At 41.2% G+C, this 18915-nt stretch overlaps 1 protein-coding gene across 1 annotated transcript in view; it reads left to right on the top strand.

The window, feature by feature from the left end:
• LOC114052309 (eukaryotic elongation factor 2 kinase-like) overlaps positions 1-18915 on the top strand; it is a 59753-nt gene that overhangs the window by 21181 nt on the left and 19657 nt on the right. The window contains exons 3-12 of the mRNA XM_027874858.1: positions 6090-6150; positions 6646-6683; positions 7907-8078; positions 9112-9261; positions 9878-10010; positions 11382-11509; positions 12126-12324; positions 13526-13593; positions 15013-15090; positions 17565-17630. Of these exons, the coding sequence (XP_027730659.1) occupies positions 6090-6150; positions 6646-6683; positions 7907-8078; positions 9112-9261; positions 9878-10010; positions 11382-11509; positions 12126-12324; positions 13526-13593; positions 15013-15090; positions 17565-17630 (1093 nt within the window). The remainder of the gene's footprint in view (positions 1-6089; positions 6151-6645; positions 6684-7906; positions 8079-9111; positions 9262-9877; positions 10011-11381; positions 11510-12125; positions 12325-13525; positions 13594-15012; positions 15091-17564; positions 17631-18915) is intronic.

The following is an 18915-nucleotide window of genomic DNA, read 5'->3' as shown; positions in this document are numbered from 1 at the left end:
TGAAAGCGCTAAGACTAGTTCTCTCCAGTTTCTTCAAGCTCTAAAATTCTCTGAGCCTGTAAATGATAACCTAAAGCACAGAATCACTGCCTGTCCTCTTTATGACTACCCATTACAATTTACTCTGTTAGACTGGCCCACGTATTAAGTCTTTCTCCTTGAGAATGTATGTCATCCATACTTTCAAGTGTCATTTTTGTTACTGGGCTCTGGGAATTAATCTTTTTATGTGAGTTGTTGTCTTTTTTTTCTTTCATTTTTGTGGGGATTTTGATTCCCTCCCTGTGAGCATGTTGTTGTTCAGTCATTCAGTTGTGTCTAACTCTTGGTGACCCCATGAACCATAGCACACCAGGTCCTTCTATCCCATGGGGTTTTCTTGGCAAACATAGTGCAGTGGTTTGCCATTTCATTCTCCAGTGGATCACCTTTTGTCAGAACTCTCTATTATGACCTATTCATCTTGGGTGACCCCATACAAACATAGCTCATAGTTTCATTGAGTTATGAAAGCCCCTCCACCACAACAAGGCAGTGAGTGATTCAGAATGGTTGTGAGCATGTGCTCAGGATTAAATTTTTCTGACCTTTTCATTTTTAAAATTCAGGATGACAGATGGAATGTCAAGGGAATGCTCCTGGTATCTTATGTCAAAATGAAAACATAATTTTTACTTTTTAAAATTTTCCTAAGACAGCCCCTGTGCATGGCATTATTTGATCCTTAGTAATCTTAGCCTAGCTTCTGTCTCTTGGTTGTTGGTTTTTTTTTCCTAAAAAGCAACTCCAATCTGTCACTTTCCTTTTAATCATTAAATTAACTTTCCCAGACTTCCGGATGTTCTCTCCCCTTTGCAGATGTCATCCTATCTCCTTCCAAGGATTCACAGTACTTCTAACATGTTAAATAATAGCTTCCACTTACATAATATTTTGCAAATTTGACTACATTATCAATTTTGAATCGTACTTGAGAGGTAGCTTGATGTAATGCATAGAGAGCCGTTATCGGAATGGCTCTTCTAAACTGTCTGTGGAAATGTTGTTATTTGTTGTTTAAGTTCAGAATGGGACAGCTAAGTGTGGATAGAGCGCCAAGCCTGGAGTTAGGAAGACTCTTCTTCCTGAGTTCAGATCTGGTCTCAGATACTTACTAACTGTGTGTTGCCTCAGTTTCCTCATCTGGAAAATGAGATAGAAAAGGAAATGGCAAACCACTCCAGTATCTTTGCCAAGTAAACCCCAAATGGTGTCACAAAGAGTCAGACACAACTGAAAAAAGACTGAACAACTATAAGTTCTGAATGAAAAAATATTTTTTTTCTCTAAAAGTGATTATGGACTTTAGGAAGTAACCTAGATGCAGCAGATATTCTTAACATGTTTAGAATCCAGCAATTTAAAATGGAGAATGTCAGAATAATGATAGATTTCCCAGGCAGTGTTGCCTTGTGGATAGAGTCTGGACTTGTAACTTAACCTCTCAGGGCTCTAGGCAACTCTCAAAGACTTTTTATGTTTCAGAGAATTTGCTGACCTGCATTAGCAGTTTTCCTCATTAGAGAGTTCATTAAGCCATTGAAATGACACGTCCATTCCCTTTACCTATCTGAATGAGTCCCATAAGATAAGTATTATAGGTGTTATTATCCTCATTTTAAAGATGGGGAAATACTGAGACTTGACCAACTGATTTGCCCAAGGTCATGCTGCCTCTGGATCAAAATAAGCATTGTCATCCATATATATGTGTGTATATATATATACACATACATATATGTGTGTGTGTGTGTGTGTGCATATATATACATACATATATGTGTGTGTGTGTATATATATACACACATATATATGTGTGTGTATATATATAGAGAGAGAGAGAGAGAGAGAGAGGAGAAGAGAAAGAGAAGAGAGATCTGGCTATGAAACTGAATCTCTATTATGGAAAGCTTGCTCTTCTTTTCAAATATGTAATCAATATGTAACTTTCAATGAACAAAAATTGATTTTCTCTCCCTCTCACCTCCTCTTAAAAAAAGAAAAGATACCCTTATAGCCAGTATGCATAATTAAGCAAAACAAATTCCTATTATTTCCATGAACCCTCCCAAAAAATGTAGGTCTCCTTCTGTACCCTAGGCTCTTCATTTATCTAGAAGGAGGTAGGTAGCATGTTTCATCATCAGTCCTCTGGGATCATGATTTTCATTGTTCCATGTATAACTTTCAAAGCTATACTACTTGTCTGGAATTCTTTCTGGCCTTCCTTCTGTGAATAGGAGATCTTCTGTTAAGGCTTTTTGGTAGGGATTTTTGGGGTCCTTCTGTTCTCAGTGATTCAGGGAGTTTTCTCAACTGTGCATCTAAGTGTTTTCCTCCAATCTAGCATTTTTGGCTAAAATGGAGAAACCTATTAAGAAAAAAAAGCCCCAACACCCCCCACCCCCCCAAAAAATTCCTAAGCTGTAATTCTGGCCCAAAATTCCCAATAACAAGCTCTTATTTGAGTGGAGAAAGAAGTGTTTTGGGTCTTTCCTGAGGGAAACAAGGGTGTGGTTTTTGTACTAGGTTTGAGAACAGTGAGTTCCTGGGGTGGTGTTAGATGTTGTGAGGTTCTTTTTCCCCTGACCAACCTGTCTGAATGAAGCCCAAATCGGGCTCACAGCCAAAATGAATTAGCATCTGAGAGCTGAAGACTCCCTAAGAATTTGAAGGACCTTAGTCAGTGATGGAATGGTATATCCTGGTCTGACAGACCCATTAATGATGATTTAACAATATTTATTAACAATATTTAGCAATATTTATTTATGATTTAACAACATGATTTAACAATAATGATAAAAATAATGTTTCTGTATTGCTTTAAGGTTTGCAAAGCACTTTTACTTTGATCCTCACAGCAACCTTGTAAGGTTAAGAGCACTCCTTTTTACAAATGAAATAACTAAGGCTGAGCCAGCATAACTGATTTTCCTGGAGTCAAACAGATAGTGAGTGTCTAAAAATTCAAACCTATGTCTTCCTCACTCTAAAAATCCAGAGTCGTATTCACTAAGTCACTTAGCTGCCTCATGTGCCTCCATATAATGCTTCTGTCTTTGTAAAGTGCTTTTAATGAATTGCAAGTAAACCTACATTATGCCATCGGCCTGTGTATGAAAGGATTTGGTTCCTATCTGAGAAGTCGTGTATATATTGTATATAAGTCGTCTTGTGTATATATTGTATGTTCAGAGACAGAGAGAAACGATGATGATGGTTGACAGTGATGATGATGATGATGATGATGATGATGATGGGCTGGCAAATGCTTTAACAACCAGATCTAAAGAGGGAAATGGATGCCTGCTGGACACTTTTAAGTTTATTCTGTATTATTAATACTTTCTTAAGTTTAGAAAATCAAAAATTAAGCCGTAATCTGTGAGTTGGCCACTTTTTGAGGTATAAATGCTCACACTAAAAATTTCACCATCAGGCTCTCACCATTTGAGCGGGCTCCAGCACACCCCTAGATTAGGTTCCTTTTTTCAGAGAGACAGCCTGGTTTTGTGGAAGGAGTAACTGTTTAGAATCAGAGGACCTGGACTCAAAACATCTCAGGGCTGAATCAGTCCAACAAAAGCTCCCAAATCCAATCTGTACCGGAATGAGAATCCCTTCTGTAGTAGTATTCCCAGCAAGAAATCACACAGTCTTTGCTTGAAGACCTCTCATGAGGTCGACCTTTCACAGTAGCCAATCACCTAGGGGGAAGAGATGATTCTACTTGTTAGGAAGTTTTTCTTTCTATCAAGCCTAAATCTACCTTCCTTCAGCCTCTACCCATTGCTCCTAATTCTGCCTCTTGGAACAAAGCAGAACAGGTCCAATCCTTCCGATACTTGAATCAATCCATCAGTAAATTAGTATTTATTAAGCAGTTCCTCATCTGTAAAATGAGCTGGAGAAGGAAGTCGTAACCACTCCAGTATCTTTGGGAAGAAAACCCCAAATGGGGTCACCAACTGAAACAACAAAATCTGCCAAGCACTCTGCTGGGGCTACAGGTACAAAAAAACAAAACAATCTCAAGAGAAGCTTACTTTCTTTTCTTTTTTTTCTTTTTTTAGGCAATTGGGGTTAAGTGACTTGCCCAGGGTCACACAGCTAATACGTGTCAAGTGTTTGGTCTGAGGATGGATTTGAACCCAGGTCTTCCTGACTTCAGGGCCAGTGCTCTATCCACTGTGCCACCCAGCTACCCCAGAAGCTTACTTTCTTAATTAGGAAGACCATACATAAATATAAAAATTATACAGCATAAATTTAAAGTGAATCAGTACAAAAGAGATAGCTTTTATGTCTCTCTCTTCCCTCCCCCATTTAATTATCTTGTAATCTGATCTCAATTTCAGCCCATCTCGATTTCCTGTCTCTTTTCTTATCATGCCCTTTTTAAAATGAGGTGCCTAGAACTGAGCTTCCTGGTTCAGGTGTGGTCTCTTCTGGGCTCAGGATACAGCAGGGTCACCACCCCTCATGGTCTGGTCACTTTGCTATTATCTTTTCTGGCTGCCATATTTCATTGTTGGCCCAGATTGAGTTCATAGCCCATTGAAACATCCAAATTTTTTTTTAGTTGAGCTGTTCTGTAGACACACCTTTCCATCATATAATTGCAAAATTGATTTTTTTCATCACAAGTGTAGGATTTTATTTATAGCCATTAAGGACTTTATTTATAACTATTAAACTTCACGTATGTTTAGGTCAGCGAGACATTTAGCCTGTTGGATATGTTGCAGCCTCTTGGCTTCAACTGATGCTGTCATCCAACATCCTTCAGATCTCTCTGTCATCGCTAAAGTGATAAGCTTACCACATGCGTCTTCTTCCCATTCAGGAAATAAAATAAAGATGGTAAACAGCACAGTGCCCAGGACAGATCCATTAGAGAGTAAAGCCTCCGAGATGGCCTTATTCCATTAATGATTATTCTTTGGGGCCTCCAGTCATTCAAACAAGTTCCAGCTCTGCTCCTTGCTAACGTGTGATCCCCTTGGGCAAGTCACTTGCCCCTCTTGAGCGACAGAGTCGTCATTTATGAAATTTTTTTGTACTTACTGAAGGCAAAATGAGATAACCTTTGTAAAGTGCTTTGGAATCTTTTAAGTCATTTAAGGATTTATATAGTGAAAATCAGATATTAATGTGTGCTAGTTCCTAGCTCAAAACATATAATTACTTTTACATGTACACATACCCCAACATTAAGCAACAATTTTGCTTTATCTCATTTGATACATATATAGTTTTATGAGGTGGATTATATAGATATCATTTCCCCCATTTTCCAGATGAAGACTCTGAGGTTCAGAGAGGACCAGCACTGGGAACTAGTTCTCACTTTGTTGAGGCAGCTGTGAGGCAGCATCATAGTGTTGGACCTGGAGTCAGGAAGACCTGAGTTCAAATTGGCCTCAGACATTAGCTGTGACCCTAGATGAGTCACTTAACTCTATCCATCTTATTTTCTTCATAGGTGAAGTAGAGATAATAACAACACTTCCCTTACAGGGCTGTTGGGGGAGGACCAAGTGAGAAGAGATTTGTAAAGTACTTTGCAAACCTTAATATAGAAATAATAATATATAAATGTTAGCTATTATTATGAGTGAGCCCATATCTCCTGATTTTTAGCCTACTCGCCTCTCAGGGATGTGCTGCAGACCAGGTACATAAAACAGATTTTTAGTTTTGATTAAAATTTTTGTAGAGTCTGATTTTTTTTTGGACATGACCAATGGGGGAATTTGTTTTGCTTGACTAAGCATATTTGTTACAAAGGCTTTATTTTCTTTCTGTGTCAAGGTGGTTGTGGGGTAAGTAGAAGGAAGAGAAAATAGATTTTTTAATTGAAAAAATTAAATTATAGATAGATAAAAAGAAAGTTTTATAGCATATGACAGCCTGATTTTGCTGGACTTTTATGGGCCCAGGCTTATTTGTCTGAGTTAGCTAGACAGGGCAAAAGAGAGGCCCTGAGTCAAAGGATGATGCCTTTTTAGTGATAGTCACTCTGGCCATGAATTCTGTGTTCACAGGTACAATGCAGTCACTGGGGAATGGGTCGAAGATGAAGTTTTAATCAAGATGGCATCACAGGTAAGAGTTGTCAAGAGTTTATTTTCTTGGCATCTATGGGAACAGGACTGGTCCTGGGTATTTGTTAGTCTACCCTCCTCCATTCAACGTTTCATCCCACTTAAACCAATAGCAGCCCTTCTCTGTCTCTCCCTACATTTCTCCCTACTCTAGCCTTCCCCCAAGATTTAGCCTACTGTACACCTTCTCTGAAGTCCTCTGTGGGAGAAGAGATCAGATATCCATCTTCTTCTTAGGAGATTCCAGTCTCAACTGAATAGACTTCAGCCCTTGAAGGACATAAATGGGAGGGGATAGAGGAGGGAGGGGTGATCTGAAAGGTCTTGGAGTTGGCGAGGAGGTTGCTTGAGGGAGTGTCTTTGATTGGGGTGGGGGACAGAAGGGGCATGGGTGATACCAAGTCTTAGATTTCTGGCATAGCTCACCACGATTAATCCTGGGAAGAGAATGGTTGCTCACACAATTAATAGTGAATCCACTCTATTTTGTCTGCAGCCCTTTGGACGTGGAGCAATGCGGGAATGTTTCAGGACGTAAGTGGCTCAAACTAGATGCTTTGCAACCAGACCAGAGCTCATCCCTCTCCCTCTTCCCCCTCATCCTAAAAGGCCATACTGTGTACTGGTATTCCAGATTTCTTTCCAATTGATGAAGACATAAAGGCAAGAGATCCATTTAGCCAGACTTCTTTCAGATTGGAGTTCCTCAGTAGAACTTAATCTGGTTAGGGATGAAGATGAGGAGTGGGGAAAGAGAGCAGAACTTGGGGATATTGCTCTGGTCTCAGACTTTGTCACTCTTGGAGGTGGGGTGTATGGGGTCTTTTATTTTCCTCAAAACTCTTAATAACCTGTTGTTGTCCTATATTTACAATTTTCTTATACTTTACTCCCCTCCATGAATTCTTTCTTCCACCTCCACTGGCCTACTTGAATACAGCCTCCCATCTCTTTGCCTTTGTACTCCACGTTCCCATAACTGGAATGGGCTTCCCCCTTGCTTCTACTTCCTGATTTGTCCTGGCTTCCTTTAAGGCTCAACTCAAATCCTGTCTTCTGTAAGAGGCCTTTCCGGGTCTTGCCCCCTTCACTATCCCTACCTCCCTGGCCCCACAAGGTGCTGCTAGTGCCTTACCCTTTGAGATTTTCTTCCTTCAGTTCTGTATCTATCTTGTATACATTTAGTTATTTACAAGTCATTTCCTCCATTAGAATGTAAATTCCTTGAGGGCAGGGACAATGTGTATTGCCTTTCTTATGTCCCCCATTAAAATGTAAGCTCTTTGAGTGTAAGGGCAGTGTTTATTGCCTTTGTATCTCCAAAGCTTAGCACACTGCCTGGTCCACAGTAAGCATTTAATAAATGCTTTGTTGACTGACTGACTAACCCCAGACACTCTGGGGGACTGTGAGTCAGTTCTTGAGGAGAGGGGGTGATCCATAGACAGAATTTGCCAGCCTCATGGAAATAGTGAAAGTGGGGCTACCTCATCAGCTGGCTGTGGAAATGGCACTGAGCAAGGGGAGGTCTCCAATTGGGAACTCAATTTTAAAGAGGGAAACACTAGCCCCTCTCCTTTTGTTCGTGGAGATCTGTGAGGCCCTGGAGTCCACACCATTTGGCTTTGAAAATGCAGTCACAGGGGGCTGCTGAGGTTGGTCTATGAAAGGGACTAGGGGACGGTCCCTTACAAAGCCTTGGATTCGACTGGGCCCTGGGGCTCCAGACCACTTCCTTGTCTGTTATTCCCCCTCAGGAAAAAGCTGTCTAATTTCCTGCACACTCAACACTGGAAAGGTGCTTCCAACTATGTGGCAAAGAGGTACCTCGAGCCTGTGAACAGAGACGTGTACTTTGAGGATGTGCGCCTGCAGATGGAGGCCAAACTCTGGGGCGAGGAATATAACCGACACAAACCTCCCAAGCAGGTGTGCCGGCTCACCCCAAGCCACCACCTTCAGTGTTGGGCTAGTGAATAGATTCAAGAATGGGGAAGGGGGCGGGGGGGGGAAGAATAAAGAACAAGAATGTAGCATAATAGAAAATAAGAAAGAAGGAAGCACACAGATATTCATTAAGCACCTATTATGTGACAGATGCTGTATTAAGTACTTTACAAATATTATCTCATCTGATCCTTACAACTGTCCTGGGAGGTAGGTACTATTATTATCCCTATCTTACAGTTGAGGAAACTGAGGCAGAGGTTAAGTGACTTGCGTGGTGTCATACAGCTAACGTGTCTGAGACTGAATTTGAGCCCGGGTCTTGTTGACTCCAGGCCCACAGCCCTATCCACTTCATCATCTAGCCGGACATGGAACCATAGGCCGAAGTTTAAATTTGAGCTCTGCCAATTACTAGCCAAGTGACCTAGAGTATGTCAGTTTACCTCTCTCTGTGCCTTAGTTTCCTCATCTATAGAAGTAAAGGATGAGAGGAAGGGCTAGATGGCCTTTGGGTCCCTTTCAGCTCTCCCAGGTACTATAGTGGAGTGCTGGACCTAGAGTCAGGAAGACCCAAGTTCTAATTTAGCTTCAAACATCTGCTAGCTTTGTGACCTTGGACAAGTCCTCTAACCTCTGTCTGCCTCACTTTCCTCCTCTGTCCGATGGGGATGATAATAATATCATCTGCCTCCCAGGATTGTGAGGTTTAAATAAGATAAAATCTGTGAAGTGCTCTGCAAACCTTAAAGTGTTCTATTAATGCTAGCTATTATTATTAATCACATTTTGTGATTTTGAATTATAAAGGAAAAATTTCATTTTAAAAGGAGTAGGAGTAGGTTGAATGTAATACTCATTTGTTCATGGAGCAAGGGAGGCCCCAGGGACTGAGCTCATGTTGCGTCTCAGTCAGTGGTGAATTCACGCCAAGGCCTGAGAACCCAGACCTCACTCTGCAGGTGGGAAGAGGGATGGATGCTGATTTGCCTCCTTTGTCCACCCTCTCTGCCAGGTGGATATTATGCAGATGTGCATCATCGAGTTGAAGGACCGAGCAGACAAGCCCCTTTTTCACCTGGAACACTATATTGAGGGCAAATACATCAAGTACAATTCCAATTCGGGTTTCGTCCGGGATGACAACATCCGCCTAACCCCACAGGTGAGACTGAAGCACATCTGATGGTTTGTACTCCAGGCTCTGAGGGTTCCCTTTAGATATTATCTCGCCAGGTTGAAATTTAGCCAGGGCATTATCAAATTCTATTTTAATCGGGGAAGATACTGAGGATGGTGTTTTGTTTTGTTGTTTAATCCAGATACTAAATCTGAACTTTCTTATCCACATGATCCATGTTTATTTGTTCTAATGAAATTCAGCTAGTCTGAAGCCAACTCCTTTTCCCATGTTAATGAGTAAAATCCTCCCAGGGCACCCACCTGTATATGGGTCTTTCATCCTTCATCAAACTTCACATCTAATCATTTTAAATGCAGTGCCTTTGTTCTCCATTTATGTTATTTGACAAGCCATTGGGGCTAAACATCAGGTTCCTCCCAGAGAGATCTATTAAAGTTGGTGAACCCACGTCCTAAAGTTCAGAGATAGGCCTTTATAGATCAGACACATTGGCAACCCTTATTATGTTAAATTGGGCTGTTTTAAATGAATCATTCTGCCAAGGGCAGAGCCAGAGGAAATGAACAGAAATGTCACTGTGTCCCAGAGCCAGGCTGCTTCTTACCTTTTGTGTTGATTTCTTGTCCAACTCCCCCAGGCCTTTAGCCACTTCACCTTTGAACGTTCTGGCCATCAACTGATTGTGGTGGACATTCAGGGAGTGGGAGATCTGTACACTGACCCACAGATCCATACAGAGACGGGTTCAGACTTCGGAGATGGCAACCTAGGTAGGTCAGGAAACAGTGTAAATTTCCACCAAACGTGTTTCCCTGAACGCTATGTACTGGGTGTGTTGTAAGAACTGAGTTGGAAGGGACTTTTGTCTTTTTTTTTTTTTTGGCTAGGCAATGGGGTTAAGTGACTTGCCCAGGGTCACACAGCTCATAAGTGTTATGTATCTGAGGACGGATTTGAACTCAAGTCCTCCTGAATCCAGGGCCAGTGCTCTATCCACTGCACCACTTAGCTGCCCCAGAAGGGACTTTTGAAAGAATTTAGCCCAGTCCTCTCATTTTATAGATGATGAAACTGAGGCCCAGCAGGTAAACAAGGCTAATTCCAGTTCAAAGCCAGGCCACACCTCACATCTGACTCCCCTGCCTCTGCTTCCTCTGTTACATCCTGGTTTATTTCAACAATAGCTAATTTCTATGTATTGCTTACTATGTGCTAGGCACCGTACTAAGCACTTTACAATTATTCTTAGTTAACCCTCACAACAACCCTGGCTGATGGGTTATGCTATTGTTATCCCCATTTTACAGATGAGGAAACTGATGCAAACAGAGGTTAAGTGATTTGACCAAGGTCTCAGTGTCTGAGGCTGGATTTGAACACAGATCTTTCTCACTTCAGACTTGGCACTCTTATCTTCTTCCCTTTGCCCCTTGTACTCCAGTAATTCATAATAGTAGTCTAGTCTTAGAAAGCAATTCAATTCAGTAAGTATTTAAATGCCCGTCATGTGCTAGGCTAGACTCTGCAAATGCAAAGGCACATCAAAACAGTCCCTGTCCTCAAGAAGCTTACATTCCATTGCGGGGATACAAGCATATACACGGATAAGTAAATACAAAAACGTATGCAAAGTCACTTCAGGGAGGAGGGCCCAGGTCTAAAATGATTGTCAGTTTGTTAACAATAGGGCAGGGATTCCAGAAGGCACAGAAAGAGAGTAATAGGGTCACTATGTGGATGGGCTAACATGGATGAACATGAGAGAACTAGGAACTTTGGCCTAGTCAGTCTGTGTCTCAGAATCACCAGGAGTCAGAGTGGGGCCACAGGACAATAAATTGTCCTGTCTTTCACAGGAATAAAGATAACATTGATATGATTTTTTGATCCCTGTGAGTGATGTGAAGTGTGGAGGCAAGTCCAAATTGGTTATAGAGGGCTGAGGTATATTGGAAGGGTTTACCCTTGGCCAGGTCACCTCTGCCCCAGGGCTCACTCCAAAGTTGATTAAATTATTTCCCCAAAGGTTTAAAAGAGGGAAAAGGACTGGCCCAGATATAGGGTTGGGGGTAAGGTCTGGTAGGGCGATTGTCTCTGATTTTTCTCTGTGGGAATCATTGCTGTGGGCTTTCTGCTCATAGGTGTGCGAGGCATGGCCTTGTTCTTCCATTCTCATGCCTGCAACCGGATTTGCAAGAGCATGGGCCTTACTCCCTTTGACCTCTCACCAAAGGAGAAGGATGCTGTCAATCAGAACACTAAGTTGTTGGTAGGTGCTCTCCGTTACACAGCTTGGGACGTTGTCAGCATGCCAAGCCACTGGTGTGTCACAGACCCTGAGGTCTCCTCTGGGTACTGTGACAACCAACCTAGCATTCTCTGTTCTTGACCAGTTTTTGACCAGAGGGGTGATAGACTTGGAATAATTGGTGTTGATCATGGAGGAGAGAGTATGCCTGGGGTATGTTAATTTTGTAGGTTTATAGTGGCCTAAGTAAATGGAGAAGGGGAATTCTATTTGACCTAATGTCTCCTTTAATATTAATTACAAATATTATATAGACTACTAGAAAATGTTGGAGAATCTTGACTTAAGATTCTGTTAAGGATAATAAAAGGTGACCTGCCTCTCTTCATGAGTATGACATGCCCAGGATATGATGGTTGAAAGGCATTTGCTATAAAACTCCAGGGAACACACAGAAAATTTATTTGGGGTCATTTCCAGAAGCCAAGAATGAATGGACTTTAGATTTGTCATCCATTAAAGGGAGTACATGGAGATGTCAACTGTTAGGGAGTTTAGTGTTATAGGGGAAAGACTTTGAAGGTATTTCCAATTTTGTATGTGATGTGTTTTTTTCCCCCTTGACATTCTTGCCAAGCAATCAGCCCAGACCCTTGTGAGGGGCACAGAGGAAAAGTGTGGCAGCCCAAGGGTGAGGACTTTCTCAGGGAGCCGTCCACCACTGCTTTCCCGCCTTTCAGAGAACTCTGGAGATGAAAATATGAGTGATGTGACATTTGACTCCCTTCCTTCTTCTCCTTCATTCACACCACATAGCCAGAGGATAGACCACATCCGTAAGTCACAATTCTGACTGTGTGTTAAGCCTCTGTCTGGGGGGTTTCCAGGCAGTGAGAATGGCTGGGAGGAAGTACTGCACGGGGTTTGTGCTAAATGAGTCTTGAAGGCTTTATTATTATATGATCAGGTTTTTTAAGCTATAAATATCAGAACAATAGAATAAGGCCACATACATAATGATAACAATAATAGCTGGCACATGCAGTATTTTGAGATTTGCAAAAACTTTTTATATTCAAGGTGTCCCAAAAGTCTAAACTATAGTAAGAATTTTGGGATGCCCTGTATAGTATCTCATTTGATCCTTGCAAAAACTGTGGTGATGCTATAGTTCCCATTTTACATATGGGAAAGCTGAGTCAAAAGCAGGCTAAATAATTTTGTGATCTCCTAAAATCTTATTTGAATTCGCCATGTTGGAATATTAAGCCAATTTTGTTTTTGTCCTATCTTCAAGACAAGATTCAGACATTAGTTAATCATTACTGGCTATGAAACATCCTTTGACCATTAAATCCCATTTACTTATGCTTTTTGCAGACGAGTTTTCTGTTCTCTGACATTTTTTTCTTAAACTCCTACAGTGTCAAAGGACTTTGGGGGGTGGGGAGATACAAGAGGGAACTCCTGGTGGTAATTCCACATTCCGCTGATGAAGATTGTCAGCCTCTCTATAACTTACAGTTTTAGAGAATTGCCTGAAGCCCCAAGAGGTTGAGTGTCTTGGCCATGATTCCACAGCGAGCTCATGTCAGAGGCAGCACTGGAAGCCAGGGCTCCCCGATTCCAAGGCCAGCTGTCTATCTGCTACGCCAAACTGCCTTTCAACTTCAATCTTAAGGATCGTCATGGTTTAAAAATTCTTTGAAAGAGAGGTGCCTCATTAGAGTTTTGTGCCTAGGCCCTCACACACATTTTGGTTTGCCATCACCACTTCTATGACATATGTGATTTCTTTGGGAAGCTTAACTCCAGTTACTTGTCATTGGAAAGACCCCTGGGCTTCCCCATATGACTTACACCTGAAATTCTTCTAAATTTTCTCCCCTCATAAGAATGTGAATTCCCATGAGAGCAGCAGAAATTCTCTTATTTCTTTATTTGTATATCCATCACTTATCACAGTGCTTTGTACATACTAAGCACATAATAAGTGCTTTTTCATGCATATTCATTCATTCATTCTTCCCTTCCTAGACTGGCCACAATTCAGTGACATTGATAACCTGGGGCACAAAGACCATGACCACCTGGATAACCGTCGAGTGAGTATGACCACTTGGCAAATAAACAGCCAGATTCTGAGTAGTCTGTGGAAGCCGTTCAAGGAGCCAGATGTTGTCTGAGACCAGAGGGGTAAGGAGCAGGAATAGAGTAGAGAAGGACAAGGAGTGGGGGTGGAATAAGTCAAGTGAATAAAGAACCAGGTTATAACTCTTCAGATGCAAAATTAGTCAACCTAGGTCTCCAAATTGAGCGTGAAAGGTCAACTTTTAAAGCAATGAACATCCATGCTCCATTAATGTATATGTATATTCGACTTTCTGTGTCTGTGTCAGGGGGAGGGGCTAGGGATCATAAACAGGAGAAAGGGAGGTGTTTATCTCAAATTCTTGCAGAAATGGTAATAGAAGGGTTTTTGTTGGGGGTTTTTTTCCCTCTGAAACAAAAGGATGGCAGGTTTATTATACTCTACATATAGCCAGGAGGGGAGAATTAAGCCCATTAGAAAAGGTCCAGGGACATGAGCTGGTAATATGCTTCAGATCAGCAGCAATCTTCTTTTTTGTGTATAAGATTCATACATAGTTTTAATTCAGCTAGACACAGCAGTTATTGTTTGATAATCTTCAACCTGTATACCTAGTGCTATAATGCAGGACAGTCACCATCGTGACTGCCCAGTGTCAGCTGGTAGCATATGGAGTTATCAAGCACACCTACAGATGTGGTCCATACTACACATAGACCCCTACAAACATACAGCCTATAGGCTGGGAGTAATTAAATTTTATTTTTATACCTACATTCTTTCCTTCCCACCTCCTGCCTTGCCATCCTACTCCAGTTGAGAAAGCTAAAATAAATAAATAAAACACCTATTGCTAACATATAGTCAAGCAAAACAAATCCCCACATTGGCCATGTCAAAAAACAGATATGTCTCAATCTGTATTCTGAGTCCATCACTTCTATGTTAGGAGGTGGGTAATATGTTTCATTATGAGTCCCTCTGGATTTGTGGTTGGTCATTGTGTTAATCAGAGTTCTTAGGTCTTTCAAAGTTATTTGTCTTTACAGGGTTGCTATTATGGCACAAATTATTCTGGTTCTTTTTTGCTTCACTCTGCATCAGTTCATACGTCCTCCCAGGTTTCTCTGAAATATAGTGCAGGGTTGAAAATGGTGAATGCATTGCCAGGGCTTCCATATTTTTTTCTCAACTCTTTATGTTACATGTGACTTGGATATAAGTAAGAAAGATTCTTTTGTATCTTTTTAACTTGCCTTGACTTCTTGATCTGTAAAATGGATGAAGATACCCTTATTGGCTCAGGGGGGTACACAGTGCCTTGAATGTGCACAATGAGGTGCACAATGCTAAGCCTGCCCAAGGTAACCAGTGCTTCCTGGAGTTCCACCGTAAGATTTCCATGAACATCAGTGCCATCCTGTCTCCACAGGATTCTGAGAATGGTGGAGACAGTGGATACCCCAGTGAAAAGAGGAATGAACTGGAAGACATAGATCCCCGAGACAGGGTAAGGAAGCCTTTTGGGGTATGGAATTATAAATCGCCTGTCGCCCTGTGGATTGCTATTTCCTTCTTATCCTGTGCATATGAATAGAGAGATGACTGCTCTCAAAAATTTTTCTATTTCCTGAAAGATTGGGTTACTCCATTGATGTGTCTTCCTTAAGCTAAAAGCCTTCCCCTTTTGGAAGAAACAACATGAAAAGGTGGAGGATATCTCCTTTTTTTTAGGTGGGGTTTTCCTCCCCCTCCTTCATCATTAATCAGAGCCAACCTGGACAAATACTCCTCTGACCAAGCACTACCCTCTTCTTTTGTAGTGATGATTCTCTGTTGCAGTGCTTTCTGGGCAGAGACTAGGAAAGGGACTATTTATTTCAGAGTTAGCTCTCTCACCCATTCCCCTCTGAAATCCATTGCTGACCCACGTCAGGGCACGTGGGAGCCTCTGATTGCAGTCTTTGTGTTTGGGTCAGGAGACCAGACTGCCATTCACAGTCAGTGCAACTCAAGCCAAGCTTTTTAACTTTGAAAAGACTTCGACTAAATGGTCTCTGAGATTCCCTTCTAGCTCTAAAAGCCAAAGCCCGATGTTTGAGTCCCAGAAAATGAACAAGGCTGTGGGAGAAAAAGGAGGGAGTATAGAGTTCTGTCCCCTTATTTCCTAGCATCTTTCATTGCTTCCTCTTTTGGCAGGAAAATAAAAAGAGTGGGGTCTTATGGGAGGGGGGTCAGGGAGATGTTTTTGTCCCAGGTAAAAGTAAAATTTTTTGTTGCAATTGGAGAACAGGCTATAGAATCCAGAAGTCACTTATCTTTAGTCCTTGGTTTCCTTATATGTAAAATGAAGGAACTGGACTAATCTTTTTTTGTTTTGTTTTGTTTTGTTTTTCACTTAAAAAATATTCTGAACTTAGGGGCAGCTAGGTGGCGCAGTGGATAGAACTTGGCCTTGGAGTCAGGAGGACCTGAGTTCAAATTCGGCCTCAGACACATAACACTTACTAGCTGTGTGACCCTGGGCAAGTCATTTAACCCTGATTGCCTCACCAAAAAGCTAAAAAATATATATATGTATATATATTCTGAACTTAAACACCAAATAGAACTAGCATCTCCAAATGCATTGCTTTTATTTATTTTTGTTAAATTTTTTTAGTTATCAAGTATTTATTTTTTTTCTCTTTCCCATCTCCCTTACTTCACTAAAAAAAAATTAAAAAGAAAAACCAAAACTCTCATAGCAAATATGCAGTCAAGCAAACTAAATTCCTGTCTTGGCCATATCCAAAAATATGTGTCTCATTCTGTATATTTAGTCAATCACCTCTTTGTCAAGGGGGAGGTAGCCTTTTTCATTGTTCTACGGTCCTTTAGAGTTATGGTTGATCAGTGCATTGATCAGAGTCCTCAAATCTTTCAAAATTGTTTGTTTTACAATATACATGTGTGCAGTCTGTGTGTATATATATATGTATATATATATAAATTATGTATGTGTATATATATATATATATATATATATATACACACACATAAACAGAAGGAGAAAATATACATGAAAACATGAATCCCTGTTATGTGAAGCTTGTTTTTTGGATCTGGACTAGATAATAACATCATAGGTCTAGAACTGGAAGTGGGACCTCAAAGGTACCTATCCTCTCCTATTGCAATTGAGGCCACCCAGATAAGTTGGGCAGCTAGTTGCAGTGGATAGAGCGCTGGGCCTAGAATCAGGAAGACTTATCTTCCAGAGTTCAAATCCAGCCTCAGACACTTAGCCCTGGTCCAGTCATTAACCCTGTTTGCCTCAGTTTCCTCATCTGTAAAATGAGCTGGAGAAAGAAATGGCAAACCACTCTACTATCTTTGCCAAGAAAACCCCAGATGGGATCATGAAGAGTCAGACACGACTGGAATAGCTGAACGGAGAAGTCAAGTGACTTGCCTGAGGTCACATAGGTACTAAGTGTCAGAGTTGTGATTTGAAACTAGGTCCTCTGTAGAGCTGGTGTTCTTTTTACTGTACCATACTGCCAGTCCTGCAGTCCCTTCCAGATCTAATGTACAAGCCTAGGTAGGCTATGCTAGTTCCTCATTACAACTCCAGTGGCATCCTGGTGACAGGGCTTTGTCCAAGAGTGGCTGCCATCTTGAGGGTGTATCATTAGGAGAGCCTGGGTTTCCATGGTCTGATCTTGGAACTATGGATGAGAGTTAAAATAATAACAGAATATTATCCCTGGATCAAGGAATAAATGTGGTTTACCCGGGGGTGATTCAGATAGAGAACCAGCTAATCTGGTTTCTTTGGGGGATGGGAAGAACTAAAAGGCGTGGCTTTTTTGGCTTTTTTGAACAAGCCTCAGTCGCGGATGGTTCATCCTGTTCCAGATCAAAAGGAACATTGAAGGTGGGAGGCAGGAAGAGGAGAAGAGATATATAGTTTGAATCATCTAAATCTTTGCCTTTATCTAGGCCCATTCAAATGGCAACCGGAAACAGTATGAATCTGATGAAGACAGTCTGGGCAGTTATGGAAGGGTAAATAACATTATTTCTTCCTAAAGAATTGCTTATTGTCCTGTGTGTAAAAGTGCTTTGTAAACTGGAATCTGCTGTGTGATCCATTGGCACTCCCTTTCACATGACTAGCATTCTCTGGTTTATAGGGGCACCTCTCCATTGGATCGTTTTTACCCCCATGAATTCTTTTTCTTGAAGAAAAGGTATTGTAACAAGTGTTTATTGAGACCATATGCATGCAGAGCAAGGCTCTGTGAAGGATACAAAGAGTTGTGACATGTTTGCTGTCCTTAAGGATCACACTGTGTAGTTAGGGGCGATAAGATACATGAAAAGATAACAGTACTGGACAGCAAATGCTTAAGAACTATGGAAGTTAAGAGGAGTTAAAGATGGTTTCCCATTTTGGTAGGAAAGGAAGGAGATGTGGGTATTGAGGAATGGGTAGGATCTGAGTGGGTGGCATGGATATAGGAAGGGCATTCCAGATGGGGAAAATGTTGTGAATAAAAGCATATTTGAGGCACAGTGAGTAGACCAGTGGAGAGTTTGTGTATGGGAATGGTGAGAAATAAACCTAATCTTCTACAGGTTAATTTTTAAGTCTGCCAAGGACTCACTGACTTAAGTGGATCCCATCCTGAGATTTTAATTTCCTATGTTGCTTCCTACCTTTTGCACCTCATCCAGCACATACTTAGCAGGCTGGTTCCATTCTAAAATTTGGCCTCTCCAACTTGTCGGCCTAGATCATAAACTGTTTCTTTTTCCTTTCAAGTGTCCATCTTGTTTTTTAACCACTGGGCCAAACAGTAGCCAAGAAAAATGGGGTTGATTTCCATTGAGCCCATTACAATTTGATTTGATAATCTTGCTAATTGTTTTTCACTGCTATTGCCTTTATGGTGGTTCATTTCTTATTTTTAAAACATGGAATACAAGAGAAATTGGCTGAAAGTCAACAGTGGTTATAGAATTGAGAATGCTTATTTGGTGTTGGTTTTTTTGGGAGCTGCTCCCTGATTGGTCTTGTCCCGAGTCTGTAGTCTTTTTATACAGTGGCTGCTTTCAGGTTTGCCAGATGTTTTTGTCATTTGCTAAAATGTTCCATCTTTTTCCATGTTAGCTGAAGTGGCTGTGTTAAGGGTGATTAGGAATAGAGTAGTGTAAGTCTGCAACAGCCCTATAAACCTAGCGCTTGCCTTTTCCTCATCCTAACCCCAGGGTGTTTGTGAAGCAGTGTCTTCTGTGCTGAGGTTTCACCAGCCAGGTGAAGGTGAAATGCATTAACTCCCTGAGCATC

The sequence above is a fragment of the Vombatus ursinus genome, unplaced genomic scaffold (genome assembly GCF_900497805.2).
Source record: "Vombatus ursinus unplaced genomic scaffold, bare-nosed wombat genome assembly UNPS02014807.1, whole genome shotgun sequence".
Lineage (NCBI taxonomy): Eukaryota > Metazoa > Chordata > Mammalia > Diprotodontia > Vombatidae > Vombatus > Vombatus ursinus.
Note: the sequence above shows the minus strand (reverse complement) of the source record. Positions and strands in the feature narration are given on the sequence as shown.